Genomic DNA, 20498 nt, shown 5'->3' with positions numbered 1-20498 from the left:
AAACTGACTTATTTTTTCGGTCTGAACATGCCAGATCAAAATTGGGTTCAGGAACCAGAACCAGCACAGAGCCCTGCCAGTTTGAAAGCCCTACTTGAGCCTCTTCAGAACCCATGGATGATGATGTCATGGTGTCTATGGTTTTATAAAATATCTATTTAACAAATCTACTGAATATTTCTCAAAATTTTACACTGAAACACACAATCTTTATTCCATTTATCTTTATTTTCTGGTCTTGACAGATGTTCCACTGTTCCTTTGACACAGAGTTTTATGGTTTTAGAGGAAACAAATCCTCAGAATGTGGAGCAGAGGGCAGCAGCATCAGATGAACGCTGTAAATGACAAACGGACACAAGATTTTTTTTCTTTTTTTTCCAAACACTTGTCCATTTATTAATCAAAATGACAAACAGGAGACACAATCAACAGAATCAACATTCAAACTGTGACAAACACAGAGGTTTCTGTAAAGTGCCAAACAAGAAAAAAGCCTCACTGGTAATATACTCTATATATACACACACACACACACACACGCACATATACATACACACACAAACACCACATAGAAAACTAGATTTGTAACACACACAACACAACTTAGAAACCATATAAAACCAGTCTACACCAGATCCTGCTCTAAAATGATTCTGTTTCCTGCTGAAAAGAAAAAGAGGCGTTTGATCAGTAGTTCATCTCTGGCTTTCTGACAAACCAAAGTAACGAGTGCTCGTACACACTGTGCAATTATCAGTAAAAACCGTTACACCCCACTCCCCCCCCCCTCCCTCCACCCCCGATCATCTAATACATTCTACTGCCGATCAGAAACCAGGGGTTTCTGACGAAGGCACACGACAGGAAGGACCGCTCCTGGTGACGCCGTGTGTGGCGCCACCCAGATATTGATCATAACAAAAATGAAAAAAAAAAAAAAAAATCTGTAAATCAGTCCACAGTTGTTTTATTATCTGACTGTCCCACAGTGGAATATCTGTTCTCACTGTGGACACTCAGAAACCATGATTTGTGTTCCAGTTGTGTGTGTTTAGTAACGATGGCGGACTAAGTGCATCAGACCGAGTCATGGCTCTGTCATGTGACCTGTGGCTGAGCCGGAAAGCTCCGAGGTCGACGTCAACATGATCTGTTCTGTAAACGGCTCTATGCGTGTGGACAGTGGTGGAGATGTGTGTAAACATGGTGCAAGGTTGAGTGTTAGTCAGACACATGGAGCTTGACTGTTAATTCATCACAAAGGCTACACAAGTCGTAACATCTTTGACCCTTTTGGATTTAAAAATAAAAAATAAAAGACTATTAAATAACATAAAAAAAACAACAGACAAATTAATTTGCAGAACAATTAACGGTCAAAAGTGAGAAGCTTTTTCATCAGGATTAATTAGTGATGTTGGTTTGAAGAGTCTCAAGTCCAACAAGTGCTGGTTTGCTGCGACGAGAAGCTGCTGGTCCCAGACCAGCCAGTTACGTCTTCTGCCTCCTCCTACTGTTCATTTCAAAGTAAGCGTCCTGGCTCTTGCTCTGTGGCTTCTTGCTGACGGTGGACTGGGCTTTAGCCGGTCTGACGCTGGGGCCGGACCTCTGTGGGGCGGGGGCTGGTCCTGGACCAGGGTCAGGTTTTACACTGGACTTCCCGTTGCCGGGGTTGGTGGCCGCTGCTTGTTTCCGCCCCGTTGTCTGGACTGGCACTGGTGTTTTCTGATTGGCTTTGCTGGCAGGGGCGGGGCCCGCGTTACCCCCTGGGACCCGCCCGGGGGCAGCGGCGGTACCTGGTGGCGGGGCGGCGGCCTTGGTCGGGGCCGGCCCCTTGGCTTTGGCTGTGGCCTCTTTGCCCCTGAGCAGGGGGCAGGCGGGTTTGGGCAGCACGGGGGAGGCCGTCCTGGAGGTGGGGGTGGGGGCTCTGGACTGCGGCATCGGGGCCGCTGCGACTCGCGGGGCCGTCCGCGCTCGCCGGGCCGCCTCCAGACGGAGGCGTGAGGCCGGTGAGCCGGGGCGGCGCTGTGCAAGACGGGAGCGCTGGCCGGCGCCTGTCGGGGGGCGGGCGTCTTTAGGGGCGGGGCCCCGCGCTGGGGCGGTGACGGGGCGAGGCACGGCGGCGGTGGGGGAGGTGCAGGGGCTGGAGGGTTTGGCGCATTTGGAGGACGGCTCGGGGCAGACGGGGCTCCTGGGCTGGGAGGCGGCGGTGCGGGGGGACGGTCTGATCTTGAGTTTGGAGGCGGGGTTTGGATCTGACGGAGTCAGGGCTCTGCGGTGGACCTGAGCCCCCTGAGCCCCCTGAGCCCCCGGGCTGGGGGACTGCCTGGAGCTTCCCACCGGCGTGGCGGGCAGGGAGCAGGAGCCTTTGGTGGTGACGGGCAGGGGCAGCTGGGTGGGCTTCCTGGGGGAGGAGGGGGTCATCTGGAGGTTCTTCTTGGGCGCTGCGGCCGCCCCCTTCCTGGGCAGCGTGGGGGTGCAGGCTGGGGAGGGGGTGTAGGGCCGGACCATCGGACTCGCCGCCACCGCCACCGCCACCGCCGTCTGCTTACTGGCTGAGCTGGAGAGGGAGGAGGAGGAGGAGGTGGAGGAGGAGGAAGAGGACGAGGACGAGGAGGAGGAGGAGATGAGGTCATTGACGGCGGCGAGTGGGTCCATGTCAGGAGGAGGGGGTGGAGCTGCGTTGCCATGGTGACCTCCCTGGCCAGAGGAGGGGCCCTTCTGGAAGGCCAGGATCTTCTGCTCCAGGGTGGTGAACTGCAGGACTCGCAGGGGGTCGTACTTCATCAGGAAGCCGCGCAGCGTGTCCCAGCCCCCTCCTACGCGCACCATGACATGTTTCCCATGCAGCATCTGAGGGGGGGGACACACACAGAGGATCAACACACAAATACACACTCACTCTCCTCATAACACTGTTACCGTTACTGACAATAAAATGCATAACAGGGAACCAGTAACTTTTTGGATTACTCGTTACTGAAAAAAGTAGCGCCGTTATTCCCATCACTGATTCCACATCAGTATGAATAAAACTCAGCTTCAGTATCACTCGTCTCTCCGTTAACAAACACTCAGACCCGTCCTCCTTCTCCCACACCCACAGGGACATTCCTCTTCCGCACCGTCAGCAGAGGTCAAAGGTCACAGTAAACCACAGACTGCTGACTGTATCTCCATGCTGCTCAAGGCTCTTCATCCATTCACTCATTATTTGTGTGTGTGTGTGTGTGTGTGTGTGTCTCACCCGTATAAAGATGGTCTTGTCTCCCAGCCTGTAGCGGCCCTCAGACAGGTACTCAATGGAGACTCTGTTGGAGCAGTTGCAGGGCGGGTCGTCCAGGCCGTGCTCCTACAGAGGACAATAGAGAAGCATGAGTCCACCCTGCTGGACGCCCTTCAGTCTGTGGCAGCAGCACTTCATTCAGTCACTGTTCATTGACATGTTGTTGTCCTGCACAGGGGCAGGTCTCATTGTGAGAATGTATTATGTTGCTTATTCTGCTTCTTGTGGGGGGTTAGGGTTGATTATTGATTGATTATAATCTTAATGTTGATGCTGACAGTGGAAAATGAAAAGGTCCTAGGCATCATAGGCATTAATGCTGCAATAAAACCCCCTGTGCCCCCCACTAGAAAATACTCTGGACCCGCCCCTGGTCCTGCAGCCTTCACATCAGCCTGACTGCAGCTGACACAGACTGCAGCTACAACAACTACCAGTCCTGATGACAAGAAAGTGGACGGAGAGACAGACACACTCTGATGAAGTGATGACACTGATCAGACAGAATGAGACACCTGAGTCCTGCATTCAGCCGCTCATGTGTTGTGTCCTCAGTCCACAGAATAAAGGGCAGAATAATAACTACAGAGGTTGGTGGATGCTTTTATCCAAACTGCTTCCACTTGAATGACTGGAGTTATTTTTAGCGCTGCTGTCTCCTCTGGGAATAAAACTCCTGACGGAGTGAGACGCTCCCTTTACCACTGCACTGGGTGAGGCAACAAACCCCCCACCCTGATGGTTCAGAAATGCATTTCCACTGATACACATGAACACAAAGTTCAGCACCCTCTCTATGTTATCCGTATCCCTGAGGTCACATGGAACGGCGAGTCAGCGTCACATGATGGGCTCTGGTGTGTCACGTACCCTGCGGGGGGACGGACGCCGGTGAAGCGGCAAGAACTGCTGCCTGCCGCCATCTTGGCTGGGCTTCAACTGGGTCACACATGTAGCACCTATGTGATCAGCTGCTGCCTTTACATCACAGGGAGGAGCACGAGGACGAGGATGAATCTACTGACCATGAGCAGTGTTGGCCACGTGACTTTAAAAGGGACATTTTAGCAAATTCGTTCACCTTTAATTGTCGGTGCAAGCTGTTTTTAGATCGGCGGGGCAGAGACATGAGCTGCGCGGTATTTCCACATTTCCCTCATCAAACTAAATACACAATCCAACAATGGTGGACAAGTTGTGACCTGCACATTCGCCACACTATGAAATAATAACGTATAATTATGTAACATTACGACACGAAGCAAATACTCAGAACTACTTTCGCTTTTGAAATCACTCCACCCAGGGGCCGTGTCTGGAATGTAGTTCCGGCTACACATTTGCCTTCGAAAACAACTTTGTCTCGTAATGTTACATGATTATTTCATAGTGTGGTGAATGTGCAGGTCACAACTTGTCCACAAGAGCATTTTGGAGTTGTTGGATTGTGTATTTGATGAGTTTGATGAGGGAAAGGCGGAAATACCATATGCCTCCATAGCGTTAGCTGAGCAGCTCGTATCGCTGCCCCGTCAATCTAAAAACAGCTTGCACCGACAATTAAAGGTAATGAACCTACTCCTAAAACTATAGGGATTATGGCGATAGGCAAATTTGTCAAAATGTTGAAATATCCCTTTAAAAAGTAATTTGTTATAGTTACATTCCGCCCAAAAGTAACTAAATTAGTAACTGGATTACTACATCATTCAAGTAACTAATTACCAGGAACAGTAACCATTGCCTTATTTTTTTGAATAAAATGCTCAAATATGTCAAATTACATGGACTTACCTCCCTAACCCTCTAACCATAACCCTATAACCTCCTGTTTATCTGGAACTAACCAACTCACTCAGTATTCCTCCGCACAGGTAAGCTCCGTGATGCAGCAGAGGAATACATGTCTTTTTTCCGACTAGCTGATTGACTGAAAAAAAATGTGTCTATAATGTCGTACACTTTAACTAGTGTATTATTTGTGATGAGACTTCTTGAGTCAAGTAACGGCGCATTTTATTGGCAGTAACGGTGTCATAATGGGGAAACAGTAACTTTTTGTGTGGAGTGTGTGTGTGGAGACTATAGTTAGACAGCTCATCCATACATTAAGTGTCTGGGGCAGTAATTTGAGCAGCTCAAGGAGACGAGCGCCACACTTGCTGCCTGCAGGTGGGAGGTTGACATGTCGCTGCTGTCAGTCAGAACTCACCCCGGGCTGGTAGAGGCCGCCGTGCTGGCAGCACACGCTGAAGGTCTTGACGGCCGGACGGGGCTCCTCCGTCATCAGCAGCGTCTCCTCCAGTTCGATCTCCTTCTCCAGCTTGACGAGCACGGGGGGCTCCACTCCGTACCTGAGGGACAGAGCGTCATGTCAGCACCTCTGGGCGGCGGCGGCGGCGTTAAAACCAGCTGCTGTGTTTTGAGGACTTACTTGGAGACGATGCGGCCGATCTCCAGCAGGCACAGACAAACCTGCCGTGGCTCCTTGTGCAGCACTGACACACAGAAACAGACCGACAGTTAGATGAAACAATGTGAGGGAGCAGCTGCAGAGTTCAAACCGTGAAAACGTGACGTTATGAGCACATGAGATGAAGCTGATTGTTCCCCGTGGGGATGTTGGCTGATTCATGCAGAACGCAGCAGAGGCTCGCAGCAGAGAGCGCTACACTGCCTCCACCACAACACTTTTTGTGTAACTGTGTTTTTGTGAGGTCACAGTGATCTTTGACATCAGCTCATCCAGGGGTCTGAGTGAGTGTTTGTTCCAAGTCTGAACAGAACCCATCCAGGTGCTGCTGAGACATCATGTTGACAAGAATATGACGGACGGCGCCCTGAACACAATGTGCCTCTGGCTCTGACTGTCACTGGTGCACTATGTCTGTGTGTGTGTGTGTGTGTACATTCTGTTCCCAGTGTGTCAGGATGAGCAGACGTGTGGTTTTCTTCCCAAATCGCTCCAATCCGTTTTTCTGGAGCTCCATTAGCTGTAATGAAGTGATGTGTACAGATACTCAAAGCTCAACAGATCCTATTAAACCATTAAGATGTCAGGCTTAAACACCAGATTCAGCTGTTATCAGGAGCTCACAGTCTGCTCTGCTCAATGATCACCAGTATGGTGGAGTCAATGTTAAAGAATTCAACATGTTGGGAGCTGGATGCATCCTCTCTGCGTCTCCACTGACTCTGAGCTGCTGCTTTCCTTCACCTCTTTTTGGCTCTGACTTGTACTTTCTGGAGAATCAGTCAGTCGTTAAATCTTCAGAGGGCTGTTTCCAGTAGGTGCACAGTGAGGGTTCTATTGTGTGACAGAGTAAACTCATCATGATGCCATTTCCATACTTTTCCTGAATAAACTATCTAACAGACGCCTGATGTGACTTTGATGACGTTTCTGTTTGCCTCCAGTTCTGAATTCTTCAGCTCTGCAGCAGCTGCAGCCTGAGGCCGAGTGATTCAATTAATTTAATTTCTGATCATGATTCTGGCTTCCAACGACAAGACGGGTACCGCCACACAAGTCCAGCTGTGCATCATGTTCATTTTACATTACCATCATTCCAAAATCAGGCTGGACCAGCGGTGTGTTGAGTGCTGTTGAGATTTGTTAAGCAAAGATGTTAACTAAGTATAAATGAGCAAATAAAGCCATGTTGATTCTGTTCTTAATATATTAAGTTAGATTTCTGTTTTGAAATCTGTTTATTTTCTCTTTTTTTGTTTTGTTTTTAAATCTAATGAAATAAATAATATTGTTCAAAATACTTGTGAATCATTATGGTTTTTGGCTGCCATACTAGAACCTGCATTTCAGAGATTTTCACTAATTATCAACAAGGTTTGATGGAGACTAACTTCCTACTGTGGGTTCTTGCACTGAAGCAACAAAGACTCATGAGTGTTTAACCAGAGTAGAGTTTCAGCCAACAGCAACAGATTCAATCGCTCTACACTTCATGTACAGCAGTGCAGCGTGTGTGTAACAGTGAGTGGTTGCGTTGCTGCAGGTCGTACCGAGGCCCTCCGACTCAAACAGGTACGTCTCCTCCACGCCGATGAGCCGACACCAGGACAGGAAGTTGGCCGTGTTGTCGCGGGCGAAGAAGGAACCCGGGGAGGCGCCCAGCTTACACGCCACTTTCTTCATGGGGAACAGCTGTCAGGAGAGATAAAGTCAGGATGAGCCTCTGATAATGTTTGGACACAGTACATTCAAGGTTCTGGCTGCTTCTGGCTGTCATCTCTCCCTGGAGTCCCATGCATCGTGTTAGCCTGAGCTCATCTCTAAACATTTTAATCATCTCTCTGCTTTCACACGGGTCAGCTTTGTTTCTGAATTCTATAAATCTGAAAAGTCTGAGAAGAGATCCAGACTTACAAACATGTTCTGGAGAAATCTGATCATAAACACACAGCGCATTAAAAAATCTCCTTCGACTCATTTGTGTGTTGTGTGAGCTGCAGAGCTGCATGAACACCGCCCTTTGTCCGGTGTCCAAGCTATTCTCATCTGCGCCTGTGACTCACCTTGCGGAGTGCAGAGGGGCAGCTCTCTGCGATCTTGGTCTGCAACACGCCAATCAGCTGGCACAGCTTCACACCGTTGTTCAGCTCCTCCATGAACAGCTCTGCTCTCACCTCCTCTCCTGCAAAGATAAGACAAGACAGAGAATCACACACTGGATCAAAACCATGTCTCTAGTAGAAAATAAATACTATTAAAGCACAGATTTAATACTCTAAGCTGTTTTTATTATTCCACTGTGTCTTTTGTTGCAGGACTTAACAAAAAGTCTCTGGTGGCGCTCCCACGACCCCATATTGTAAATCACCGCCCCAGGAAGCTCAACAAAGGCCACTGAGTCTGCTTTAGTTCACACTGGGAACCAGCTCCACCACGGCCATAACACTAAGTGACTAAGATCACTTGACAAAAGTTTATTTTCCACACGACAATGGCCGGGCCCCAGGGCCTGAAACTTTATCCACTGCACGCCACCTGTTTCAGGCCCGACGACCGCGTCGCTCACACACTTAAAAAAAAAAGCAGAAAAATGAAGGATGCAGGTCGTCACGGTCGCGGTGCCAGTAACTCATGTGGAGCGTTCGGTACCTGCCCACATTCCTGACCAGGACAACTGAACGTCTGCTTGTGAAAAACAGTTCCAGAGTCAGTTTCCAGTCGGCTTCGGTTTCCTCACTGCTCCATTGTATGGCAGGGACAATAGCTGTCAGCAGAATGGCAGAAGCGGATGGAGTGAGGGGTTTTGTTCCACTCCTGTTTATGTGCTTCACTCAGGCCCGCTTGAAAATGGCAGCATCCAAATCCAATTACATGGGACACCCGTGTCAATTGTGCTTTGGTATTTTCCTCGCCTCAAGGGGGAAACTGTTGTCGTGCAACTGTCCTGTGTTGATCTACTCACATGTGCACAGGTCTGGATACTTTTTAGCCCTGTCTGTTTCTCTACAGCTGCACGACAAAGTGAAGCCATGTTTTAGGCCACAGTGTGTCAAAACAACAAATCCAAAACAAGACTCATCAATTTCTGCTGATGCTTACCCAGCATGCCTGTGAGCCAGATGGCCAGATCCTCCTGCATGGGCACCAGGGTGGCCTCGTGACGCACTGCCAGCCACTGGTCATACTGGAAGACGTCCGCCAGGCCGGGGCCGTGGCGCTGCGCTAACGGGCTGCGGGGGCTCCTGGGGCTCAGCAAGGGGGCATCAAACTTCTCCCCAAACCATGCCTGAGGAGGAGAGGAGAGGAGAGGAGAGGAGAGGAGAGGAGAGGTTAAATAGCCAAACTCTGCTTGACAAACACATTCAATAAATATAAAACTCAACCGAGGTGGAGATCCAGAGAGAAAAGCAGTAAAGTATGGGGGATGAGGATGGTAGAGTTGATACGATCTTCATCATCTCTGTGTGTGATGATGGATTAGAAACACAGCAGACTGCTGCAACAGATTACTGTGGCTGCCCACTTATTGAGACATCTGCTTAATCTGATCTGAGACCTGCTCTCTCACTAAGTCACAGCTTTATCAGGGACATCTTTAAAGGAATAAGTCATCATTAGCTTTATTGTCAGAGATAAAGAAGGAGGCTGATAGTGTGTTCAGAGTTCAGACACTTAGTAACAGTTGGAGCAGGTGAATGAGTCTGGACGGACTGGACTGGTCAGAGCCTGGAGCACACACTGACTTGTTTTTATGGTGCTTTTCTACTACACAGTCATGGCTCGGCTCAACTTGGTTTAGGTCTTTTTCCATTCCAGCTGAGTTCTTCATCGTGGGCGGGGTCGTCATACCACGACGGCTACGGCTGCGTCGTCTTGCTCTCTTTTTTCAATCCTCTCGTCAGCTCCAAACTCACTCATCTGCACCTCGATTACAGACCACAGTGTGGTCTTCTACACAGCATCATTTAACTCAGGTGACAGAACAACAGCAGTCTCAGTACAGATCAGTGGGCGCTGCTGTCACTGTGTTTTTAAAATTAGGGGGTTTGATTCTCGTGTGGGACGTCGCGCTCGTGACTCTTCTAGTGACGACGCTCTGGCCAATCAGTGGAAGGCAGTCGGTTGATACCAGGTACCAGGTACTAGGGGCTGGTGGAAAAGCAAAAAACTAAGTAGAGCCGTGCCGTGCCGTGCTAGTGGAAAAGCGCCATTAGACAGCTTGGTTTGCTTTAAAGAAGGCTATGTTCTGACTTCGGTCAGGTGTACAGAGAGAAGCCAGAGCACATCTGTGAAAAACCAAATTGTTACAAATGTTAAAGCACTGAACTGTGAACTACTGAATATAGGTTAGCACTTTCTCCACAGCCGCTGCAGCAGCAGCATCATCATCATCATACTCTAGTGAGCCTTCCTCCCTGAGCGGGAACAAGACAGGAAGCTGTGTGAGCGCTTCCATGCAGAGGACACTTCTCTGAGCTCACAACACACACACTCAACACCTCATCACTGCAGCAGCAGCTCTGCCAGGTGTACTGTAGACTGTGGTGTGTTTGTGTTTCAGAAACTCTCATCTTGATCTAATTTTTCAATCAAAAGCCTCTGTTGTGATTTATTTATCTGAAAATCCCAAAGGAAACCGAGTCAGTCGGACACTGTTGCACATGACTGATTAAATGGGTGTTACGGTCCGAGGCTCGGTGCCTGGAGGGAGCCGCTGATCCCGGCCCTCGACACCAATGTCCCATCATATCCATCTCTGTCATGCTCTCTCCCCTCGCCCTCGCTCTCACGGCACTCACAGTACTCACAGTTCAAGTCCAGTCCTTGATTTAACCTACATACTTTCAGGAAACAGGCACAGAATAATGGAGCAATCTACTTATGTCAGGCATTTTAATCTGAGTTTTAAAGAGGAACCACAGCTGTTGACACACACCCACACACACAAAGGAGGCAGAAAGCACAGAACTCATCCACAGAATGTTTTTCATTTTTAAGAGGGGCGATCCTGAAACCAGCAGCAGATGTGCTCCCGGACAACTTGTCCAGACATTGCATAACTCGCTGCTGCATGACCCTCCGCCACAGTCTAGTTTGTTAACATCCGGTGAAGATGCAGACTTTAATCTTTGTGTCCATCACATGTCGTCCAGCAATAACAGGACGCTGTGGAGCGGGTCAAGGTGAAACAAGGCTGAGTGTTGTTCAGGCCGCCTTCATCATGTTAGTTCTGCAGATGAACTGGGAAACATGTGGCACTGTGGCAGGTCAACAGACGGGACGTTACACAGCAACATACCACTGCTGCTGCTGGGAGCTGACCCAGGAACAGTGGTCAGAACACGTATGTATGCGTGTGTGTACTTAGCTGGTGTGATGTAACTTGCATGAAGCAGACAGGGGTGGAAAGAGTACCAAAAAAATCTACTCAAGTAAAAGTACAGTTACCTTGATGAAATTTTACTCAAGTAAAAGTAAAAGTACTGGTGTAAAAATCTACTCAAGTAAAAGTAAAAAGTAGTTCATTTAAAATTTACTCAGAGTAAAAGTTACTTCGTTACTTTTTTATTTTTTTTGGGGGGGGGGTATAATGGCCAGAGATTGGCCTTACATTCTCCGTGCATGTCTCTGTGTTTCAAATTTGTCCCTTCTCCATCGATACACTGGTCTCCATCATCTTTTAGCTCCTGTGGCACCAACTTGATTCTGACCTTCTGACACTGCAGTTGTCCAGAGCTAATCAGATGGACAGTTACAGTTACTGGCACTAAGGTTGTCACGACCATGATCATGATACTAACATTTTCAACTCAATATCAATATTAAGGAAAATATTCGATACTCAATACCATTTTCAATACGGATAAAAAAAGAAAAGAAAAATCTCTCTCTCCCTCTTTCACTCACACACACCTGTTTTTTTACTGTCTTTCCTGTCTGCTCTCAAGGAGGAGGAGGAGGAGGAGGAGGAGGAGGAGGGGGGGGTTTTACTGTAGGTTCTCTCTCTCTTGCCTCTTTACTGTAACTGCTCTGAAGCAGTGGGCTGCTTGTCTGTTCTTTTGAGCATGGCCATGGATCTGACTGGGCTCCTACATTTAACTCAACGGACTGCCGGTCCGGCCTTCAGCCCCGGTGTGTCTGGCACGGTCACCATAAACGTAGCCGAATAGATGGACATGCCTGATAACGTTGTCTTTAATCATTAACGTCAGCTTTTAACCGCTAGCTGTGGCTAATGGCTAATATAAGACGACAACATAGCGACGAGCCCTGTTATGCACAAACTCACGTAGCGGTGAGGGGGAAAGAGGTGTGTACCTGCCTGCATAGATGACCTGCCTGCTGCTGTGTGCGTCTGTGAAGGGGGAGAAATCGAGGCGGCAGCAGCGTAGCTACTTTTGACAACCCACACAGAGTTAGCTATATATTTTTTACTTTGTAACTTAAGCTATTTAAAATGTAACTAAGTAAATTTCTTCCAACAATATGTACTCAAGTAAAAGTAAAAGTACTGATTTTAAAAATTACTCAAAAAAGTACAAGTACACAAAAAAGCTACTTAATTACAGTAACTTGAGTAAATGTAACTAGTTACTTTCCACCCCTGGAAGCAGATAATATGTGGAACATTGTTGTGGGTTCAGGAGTTAAAGGGATAGTTCACCCAAAATCAATAATTCACCAATCATCTACTCACTGGTCCACTCACTGAAGCGTAACATGACAAAGTTGTTCGGAAAAAATGTATTTGATCTCTGTTTTTAGCCTTTTTGTAGTAGTAGCTCCCAGTGGCTGCGCGGGTTGCGCAAGATTTTATGCGAGATGTTCTTCCGTGTTTACATCAGACATCCAATGATTTACAACAACAACCAAACTTTTGACAAACAACTTTGTCATGTTGCGCTTTAGGACACTTGGATCAGTACAGACGAACAGTATGGAGGTAATTTGGATGTTTCATAGTGTGTGTTTTGGATGATTCAAAACTGAGCTCTATCCGCCGCCATTATATGAAAATCTGTTGCCCCCCTGGAACTCCAAAAGTTCTCTGAACCTTTCCTTGGCATGACAGGGAGTAGATGATTGGTGAATTATCGATTTTGGGTGAAGTATCCCTTTAAGAGGAGTTTATCAGTGATTATAAAGTGACATTCAGCACATACTGTATGTACCCTGAGTCTTAAACCTCCAAGACTAAAGAGGGTTTATTTTTATGTGACACAAAACAAAATAAACAACTTTCACATGTCTTTGAAACACAAGTGTTTCCAGTGGAACAAGTCAGTAACAGCACTTCCAAAAAAAATATGATGACTCACAAAACAGACATAGTGATGGAATCACAGCAGCAGCCTCTGGAAGTGTTCAGCCCTGGTATGAGTCAGGATCCAAAAAACACTCAGGCCTACATTTCCCATAAATCAAACCTTAGTGGCTTTCATTCAAGCCAAAACTTCTAGGGCTAAAGAAATGAAGCCAGCATAAAAGAGGCACCAACTGCAGTGCAGTTCCTCCATTGACCACCAGACTGTGAGTCAGTCTTCATGTTTCAATGTCCAACTCAACAGCAGAACAACATGTTTACAGCCTGCTACAACAACTCATTTCCTCCTTTACGACACAAATTAAGCTTCAACTCAAACTCAATTTAAGCCCATTGACCGAGTTCTCTTGTGTCATGTGGGAATTTGGTGGAATGTCTCTTAAAGGTTCTGCCTCCGGCAACTTTAACACATTTTCATTATTCAACTAAACTGAAGAGCGTGCAGTCAATTCAAAGTGAGAGACACATCGTAAGAACGGACGTCAAGTCAGATTCCATCACTTTGGGAACCTTTTCTTGTCTAACACCCGACCCGGATGAACACATGCACACACGCATGCATAGACACTCTGAAACTGAAAAGGTTACCTCACATCAAAAGAGATGGACCGATCACATCACACACGAGTTACATAACGCGGTTCAGAAGGGCAGACGGCCTCCAGCACTCTGATGCTCCACAACAACATATGTGTGCGTTTCTCCACATCCCGCTAATTAGACAATAAGGCAGAGAGGGTAACGTTCACAGGTTACGTAAAGGAAAGTGCAGCGATTAGACAGAGGGGATAATCCCACCTCGCTCCGTCACCTGACAACAGAAAACAGCTTCACTGGGAGCATTCAGCTTTTAAACCAGACTAATGTTGTAAACTAAAATCTGTATATGGGCCTCCTGAGTTAATCACTCTTTTCTTACACCACCTCTGTCCTTATTGGCTGCAGGACTCTGGTAATCCAGCAGAGGAATTCAATCTACTGTTAAAGCACTTTGAGCCCGAGCAACTGCATTTTTCTAAACCCGAGCTACGGGAAACAACGGTCACCAGGAAAGTCTCTCACACACACACACACACACACACACACACACACACTCACTCACCAGTATGTTCCAGACATTATCAGATATATTAATCGCTATATTTTCCTGGTAATCAACCAAAATCTGTCCTCATGACTCATGTTGACAGTAGGTTAAGACTCATTGTACAAGCTTCCCTCATGACTGTCATTTGTTCACATTACAGAGCTTTGTTTTTCCAACAAACATCAATGATTCATGTACATGGAGCCTGTAAACAACAACACCAACCTCTCAGCTTGGTCAAAGTTAGGCTACAAACTATAAGTTAAGTCATATTTCCCATCTCTGAAATCAGTTCAGCCGTTCCCATGGTCCGGCCGCTGACCGTTGACCCTTTAGGATCCCAACTAAACACAGAGCTGTTTAGTTTGGCCCGGCTGAACCAACGAGGTCATGCTGCTCTTTTCAAAAGCTCAAAGAGCTTCTTGGGCTTTTTATTGGCTCATTTTCATCTCAGATGCTCTTAACGCTGTACTGTGTGTTGGTATAAATGAGGGATGTTGTCATGTTGTACGATTAGTTATGTCTTCCTGTGGGTTTCTCTTGAGGATGTGCTGTTTGATGTCCGTTTAGCCGCAGTGGCCCACGCTAACAACACAGTTCTTCTTCTGTGTAGTACAAATAACAACCTTCCACCCCTCCCACAGATAAAAACACAGCCACAGGGTTATAAATATAGAACCTAGAGCTGCTTTATAACCAAAGAACACATTGTCATATATCTACTACCGTACTATATGGGCCCTTTTATGAAAGTGCACATAAGCTACTTATACTTCCATGAGTGAATATATTTTCACCATGGCTGAACAGAGCAGTCAGAGTCTGAGCACTGATCAAATGTGACTGTGCTCTACATGAGCAGTGAAGCTCTGAGCTGCAGTGGGACCGTCTCTGCAGCATCACTACAGCCCCATGTGGATCAATAACCTCCCAGGGAGCTGTGCAAATACAGCACCAATATAAAAGAGTTCTAAAAATATTCATCAAATAACAAAACATGCATTGTCACAATGAAATGTGAGGCTATTTTATGGATGTGCTTATTTTAGAAATCAGCATTTTTACTACTGGGTGGGGAGCTGCAATTAAAACAAACTTCTTATAGGGTTGATCATGTTGTAGACAAAGCTGCATTCTGGTGTAGTGAAAAAAAACGTCTTTACACAGACAAACCTTCTCATTAACACCATCTTTTCCTTTAATCAGTGTGTGTTTATAGCTACAGCATCCATCCACAGCTCCATGGAGACGGTTCACAGCCTTGTCCACACATCACCATCAGTCTGACAGGTTTCCTGCCACATGTTATGCGCGCAGCTCCCAAATACATATTTTGCATATCGTCGGTCCAAGACGGGCGGAGAGAGAGAGAGCGCCAGGACTTTCCAGAGAGAAGCCCGACTCACTGAGGCGCTGCCATGTGACATATCTGTAATACGATACGTTTGTTGTGTTGGATTTTGGGATGGCCGACACTTTGTTGCTGGGAGGGGACGAGGAGGGGAAAAAAAGAGCGGTGCATTCCACCCGCTCCCCCTAAAAAATGTGTGGAGGAACTCCTCAGGGTCTGAGCGCTGGAACGTCAGACATGCAAAACAACAAGATGGCATGCTGTAACACAGGTGGGGCTGCCACAGCTGTTGACGGGGAGACAGATGTCTCTGCAGCTCTTTGTTTCATAGAGACAAATCCATTGGGTCTCTTACTGTGTTTGCACTGAGAATGGTGCCGACTGGAGATAAAGAGGACGGTACACTGAGGACTCAAACCAGGATCAGGCCTCTGTGCACATGTTATAAACCCAAAATGTGATTTTAACAAGTGAGGCAGATGGATCAGAAACATCATTTAACAACATGAGATACCAACTCCTGCAACGACGGGCTGAAGGGGTAGAGCTCCCTGTCACCAATCAGAGCAGGTCTCAGTCTAGATGGTGATGGTCTTACCTGGATGCCGGTCTGGACAGCCATGACAGCGATGACAGACTCACTTCTTCATTCTGAGGAGACACGACACAGAGATGGGAGACATTAGAACCAGGGTTGCAGCTCAAACAGAGGCTGAACCAGGAAGTCCAGTCTTTCTGAAAACCTACTTATCAAGATGTACATGCTATCTGATTATGCACCAGGTTGTTTGGGCAGGTTTAAATCAGTACATCAAAAAAAATTTGGGGGAAAAAAAAGAAGCTAATTCACTTTGTGGTTGGCTTATGGGTCTTTTGGAAGGCACTTGGTATAATGAGGTGAAGCAGGGAGGAAACAGGGGAGGAAACAGGAGAAGAAATGACAGCTGGGACCTGGAGTCTGGTGGTCACCTTGGAGATGGCAGACAACATCATCATTTATAAAACACAATATCCTCCGAGTGCGACACCCACCCATTTGTTGTTATCCAATCAGTTTTCTTCGTTTTGTAGGTCAGGTAAAGTTTAAGTCTTGCTACTTAATAACCTGCATCCCCCCTGCGGGTTTCATAATGTGGACTGTATAGTGGCTTGTGACCAATCAGAGATGCTGGGGGCCAGACCGGGCTGGACCATTATAGGAAATATAACTCAGTGATGATAGATGATTGAAAACTCAACTGTAATGAAAGTGAATTCATGTTAGTAACACAAGCCACACATAATTACTGTAATTCAGCTGCAGTTAAAATCCTTTATTGATCAGTGAACTGGATCAATAAAATTTAAGCAATTGTAAAATTAACCAATGAAAATGTCTGGTTTCTTTTGTCCTGTTTTTTTTTCCCAGTTGCGTCTTCTTTCCCTAGCAGCTAATCAATTACATGAATTATTTAGCTTCTCCTTGGAGCCGATCTGTGACACTGGGTCTTCAGTTGGTAAAACCCACTGGCTAGTTCTCCAACCAACCAGAGCTTTAACTAATCAGTGTATAAATGTATTTATAAATGGTTTATTTAATGAGTGTTTGAGGATGTCCTCTGATCCTTTCTTAAATCTCAAGAATTTATTGCTGAATTAAATCATCATTGCATTTGTTAAAATTGCCATTTTAATGCCTTTGAAAAAAGTGCACAAAATATGAAAGAATGAGAAGCTTCATGACTCTTCCTGTGACCTGCCTAGTCCTCGTTAAGTTACAGCTCAAATACATACAACTACCTGGTCCTTCACACCGACGCTTCCTGACTCCTGAGAAAACCCTGTCAATGACCTGGGAGCTTAAGTGGCTCCACGCGGTGACATTAAGCTTCATTCAGAACACTCCCTGATTATCTCATCAGGTCCATTCAGTCTTTTAGACTAATTTCAGACACTGGCTTTTCTATTTAAAATCACTCTACTCCTTCTCCGTACTGTCACGGCCTCCACAACACAGGCTCAGACACTGTGGCTCTAGTCAGGAACAACTGTGTCATGAGTGTGTCATCACGTTTACAGGACATAAATTCACATTAACACTCGTGTTCTGCTCATTAAGTTGAACACCATGGTGAAACAGTGAGAGGAACATAACAGTGACTGTTAAACAGGATATGGGCTGCAGGATGCTGAGAAAGGCCCTCTGGGTTCAAACTAAAAAAAAAAAAAAACACAGCAAGGCTGTTGTTGTTACTGGACACACTGAGGTTCAGTGGATCAGGAAGTGATGGGATGTTCTGGGAGCTCCCCGCTCCCTGCTCCCCACACAGGAAGTGAAGGATTACTCCAACGCTGCACTGTCCCCAGGGTGTGTGTTTCACAAAGGGAGCTGGGGAAAGCAATCACAGCCACCGAGATCCTAGAAACACTGATCATTTGCTCAACACAGCTGAGGCGTCCTGCCCCCCCCATCCCACCCCCCACCCCCTCTCCATCCTACCCCGTCCTCTTCGGACACACAAACACTACATCACATAACCTGGAGTTCTCTGCCAAAAACTTGTTCACTGCAGTATTTCTATGTTCTGGTGATTTCCACTGATGTCATCATGCTCAGTGATAAAACTAATCCAGACATCGCCTCCATAAACACTGACACTGAAAACCACATCACGGCGCTCTGTCCAGTCATCTGACAAGTCCGCAGCCCAGAGGAGAGAAGGGTCCAGCAACCCAAGGACGGGACGGGACAGGACGGGATGGGAGGGGAGGGGAGGGGTGACACCACAGGACGACTCACCTCAGAAGCAGAACAGAGAGGTACAGAGTGAAGAAACAACTCCGGTCAGCCTCAAACGCACATCCTCATCCAACGGTAAAGTCCACGCCACGCTCTGCCTCCGCACTGTACAGCCAGAGCAGCTCCTGACTGTGTGTGTTCACGAGTGAGCGGGGAGGAGGGAAAGGCAGCCAGAGAATGACAGGGGAGGGAGGGGGGGAGGGAGGGAAGGAGGATGGATGGGAGGGAGGAGGAGGAGGTGCAAGAGGAGAGCCCTGACTAATGAAGTGGCTACGCTTCGCTAAGCTCCAACCCCCCCCGCTCCCTCTCCTCACCAAACAATCCTGTCACGGCGGGACCCTCTCACAAAGCCTCCATTGTTTTGTTAGCTTGCCACACACACACACACACACACACACCCTTCTCATCTCCAAACCAGGAACTCCCCAACCAGGATGCAGTGAAATGGAATGAGATGGGACAGAGGAGATGAAGTAGGTGGTGTGTTTGTGTGTAAGTGGAGGGGGGGGGGGGGGGGTACCTCCACTTCCCCTTCATCCCCCACCTCCCAGCCTCCCACACCAGAGCCTGGTCTCCCTGGAGCTCCCAGAGGAAGAGAGTTTCGTGTAGGAGGCAGGAGAACAGGACTTGACCCTGACGTCCATGTGCAAAGAGCTGAAGTCCAGGTGACAAACACACACACAACACATGACATCACACTGTCCAACCAGATGGCCAGATGTTGGCTCTCCACAGCTGTTTCAACCAGCCCTGCTCCACTGAGATGCCTCAGTCAATCAAACAAGGCCAGCAGATCTCCAGCCTCCATCCAATCACAGTGCCAGCAAATTCCTCCATCAAGGATTACCTTCAACTAGGGCTGCAACTCACCTTTATTTTCATTATCGATTTATCTGTCGATATTTTAAACAATTAATCGATTAGTTGGTCAATAAAATGTTGAAAAACGTTAATTCAGTGTTTCCCAAACCACAAGATGACGTCCTCAAATGTCTTGTTTTGTTCACAAACCAAAGACATACTCAGTTTACTGTCATAAAGGAACAAAGAAACCAGAAATATTCACATTTAAGAAGCTGAAATAAGAGAATTTTGACTTTTCTTCTGAAAAAACTACTCAAACCTTTGATTAGATTATCAAAATAGTTGACGATTAATTTAATAATCGAATAGTTCGATTAATCTTTTATTTGTTGCAGCTCTACCGTCAAACACTGGACCAAACCACAGCCAAGTTCAAGTGACTTTTTATGCCTGAAATGATTCAAATGATTCATGATTAGGAAAAATACGGTAAGATGTGAAGAAAGAGAGAGATAATGGCTCTTTCTTTGATTGAGAAATGTTAAACACCAGCATTTACAAGCTTGATCTCTGGCATCTGGACCAGGCCTGAGAGAAAATCCCCGGGTCAGTGGAGTCTTTCAAAGTGTTGGATGGAAATGTCCTGGAGGCTGTGGAGCTGAATGAGCAGTAACAAACAGAAAGACGACATTTAGGAGAGGAACAATCCCCAGCGCCTTGGCTTCTTTTCAGCGCGCAGGCGTTCAGGCGCAGGGAGGGGTCGGCTCTCTGCAACACAGGACAAAGGGCAAATCTCTGGCCCCGGACTCCAGTTGTGTGCATCTGGGGGCCCTGAGCCGAGCCTGAGAGTACGACTCCCCGCAGAGACCAAAGGCTCCCACACACAGTCAAATGTCAGGCCAGAGAATCCAAGCCAAGAGCGGGGAGGCCAAGACAAAACGGGTTTTGTAGAGCATGGCTCGACACTGTGACACTGAGCACCACGCAAATTCCCAACCGGTCAAAAAAATTAAATAATAAAAAACTTCAACAATGCCATCACTCTTGTGCCATCCAGCTGCACCACGCCTGTTCCTCCATCACCTCCCTGCCACTGGCAGTAAACAGGATTTCCATCCAGTCTGAGATCATGTTCTTAGATTTTCTTTGTGGCCAAATACGCAGCTGAGCCTCTTTGTGGATTAATTTACAACGCTGATCATGAGCGAACACACTGTACTTCATATTCAATGTTATTTCTGGCATTTGTGAGACCGTCTCGTTCACAGAGCAGCGTGGGAGTTCACAACTTCCAAAGAGAATCCCTCATTCAGATTATTCAAACTGCAGCTTTTGTCCAGGTGCACATCTGAGCCCCTATTCCCAAAGCCACATCAGGATTAAATGAGTAA

At 47.1% G+C, this 20498-nt stretch overlaps 1 protein-coding gene across 2 annotated transcripts in view; it reads right to left on the bottom strand.

The window, feature by feature from the left end:
- Positions 1–380: 380 nt before the first annotated feature.
- Positions 381–20498, bottom strand: part of gas2l3 (growth arrest-specific 2 like 3) — a 31345-nt gene continuing 11227 nt past the window's right edge. The window contains exons 1-9 of one of the 2 annotated variants that reach the window (XM_085769035.1): positions 18304–18501; positions 16123–16175; positions 8862–9048; positions 7826–7944; positions 7313–7454; positions 5724–5787; positions 5502–5643; positions 3251–3355; positions 381–2856 (exon numbers count right to left, since the gene is read on the bottom strand). In XM_085769035.1, coding sequence (XP_085625161.1) covers positions 1495–2856; positions 3251–3355; positions 5502–5643; positions 5724–5787; positions 7313–7454; positions 7826–7944; positions 8862–9048; positions 16123–16146 — 2145 coding nt within the window. In that variant the 5' untranslated portion in view covers positions 16147–16175; positions 18304–18501 and the 3' untranslated portion in view covers positions 381–1494. Of the gene's footprint in view, positions 2857–3250; positions 3356–5501; positions 5644–5723; positions 5788–7312; positions 7455–7825; positions 7945–8861; positions 9049–16122; positions 16176–18303; positions 18502–20498 lie in introns of those variants that run through there. The other variant, XM_085769036.1, reaches the window with a different exon arrangement.

The sequence above is a fragment of the Trachurus japonicus genome, chromosome 23 (genome assembly GCF_045865225.1).
Source record: "Trachurus japonicus isolate A0001 chromosome 23, Traja_1.0".
Classification (NCBI taxonomy): Eukaryota; Metazoa; Chordata; class Actinopteri; order Carangiformes; family Carangidae; genus Trachurus; species Trachurus japonicus.
Note: the sequence above shows the minus strand (reverse complement) of the source record. Positions and strands in the feature narration are given on the sequence as shown.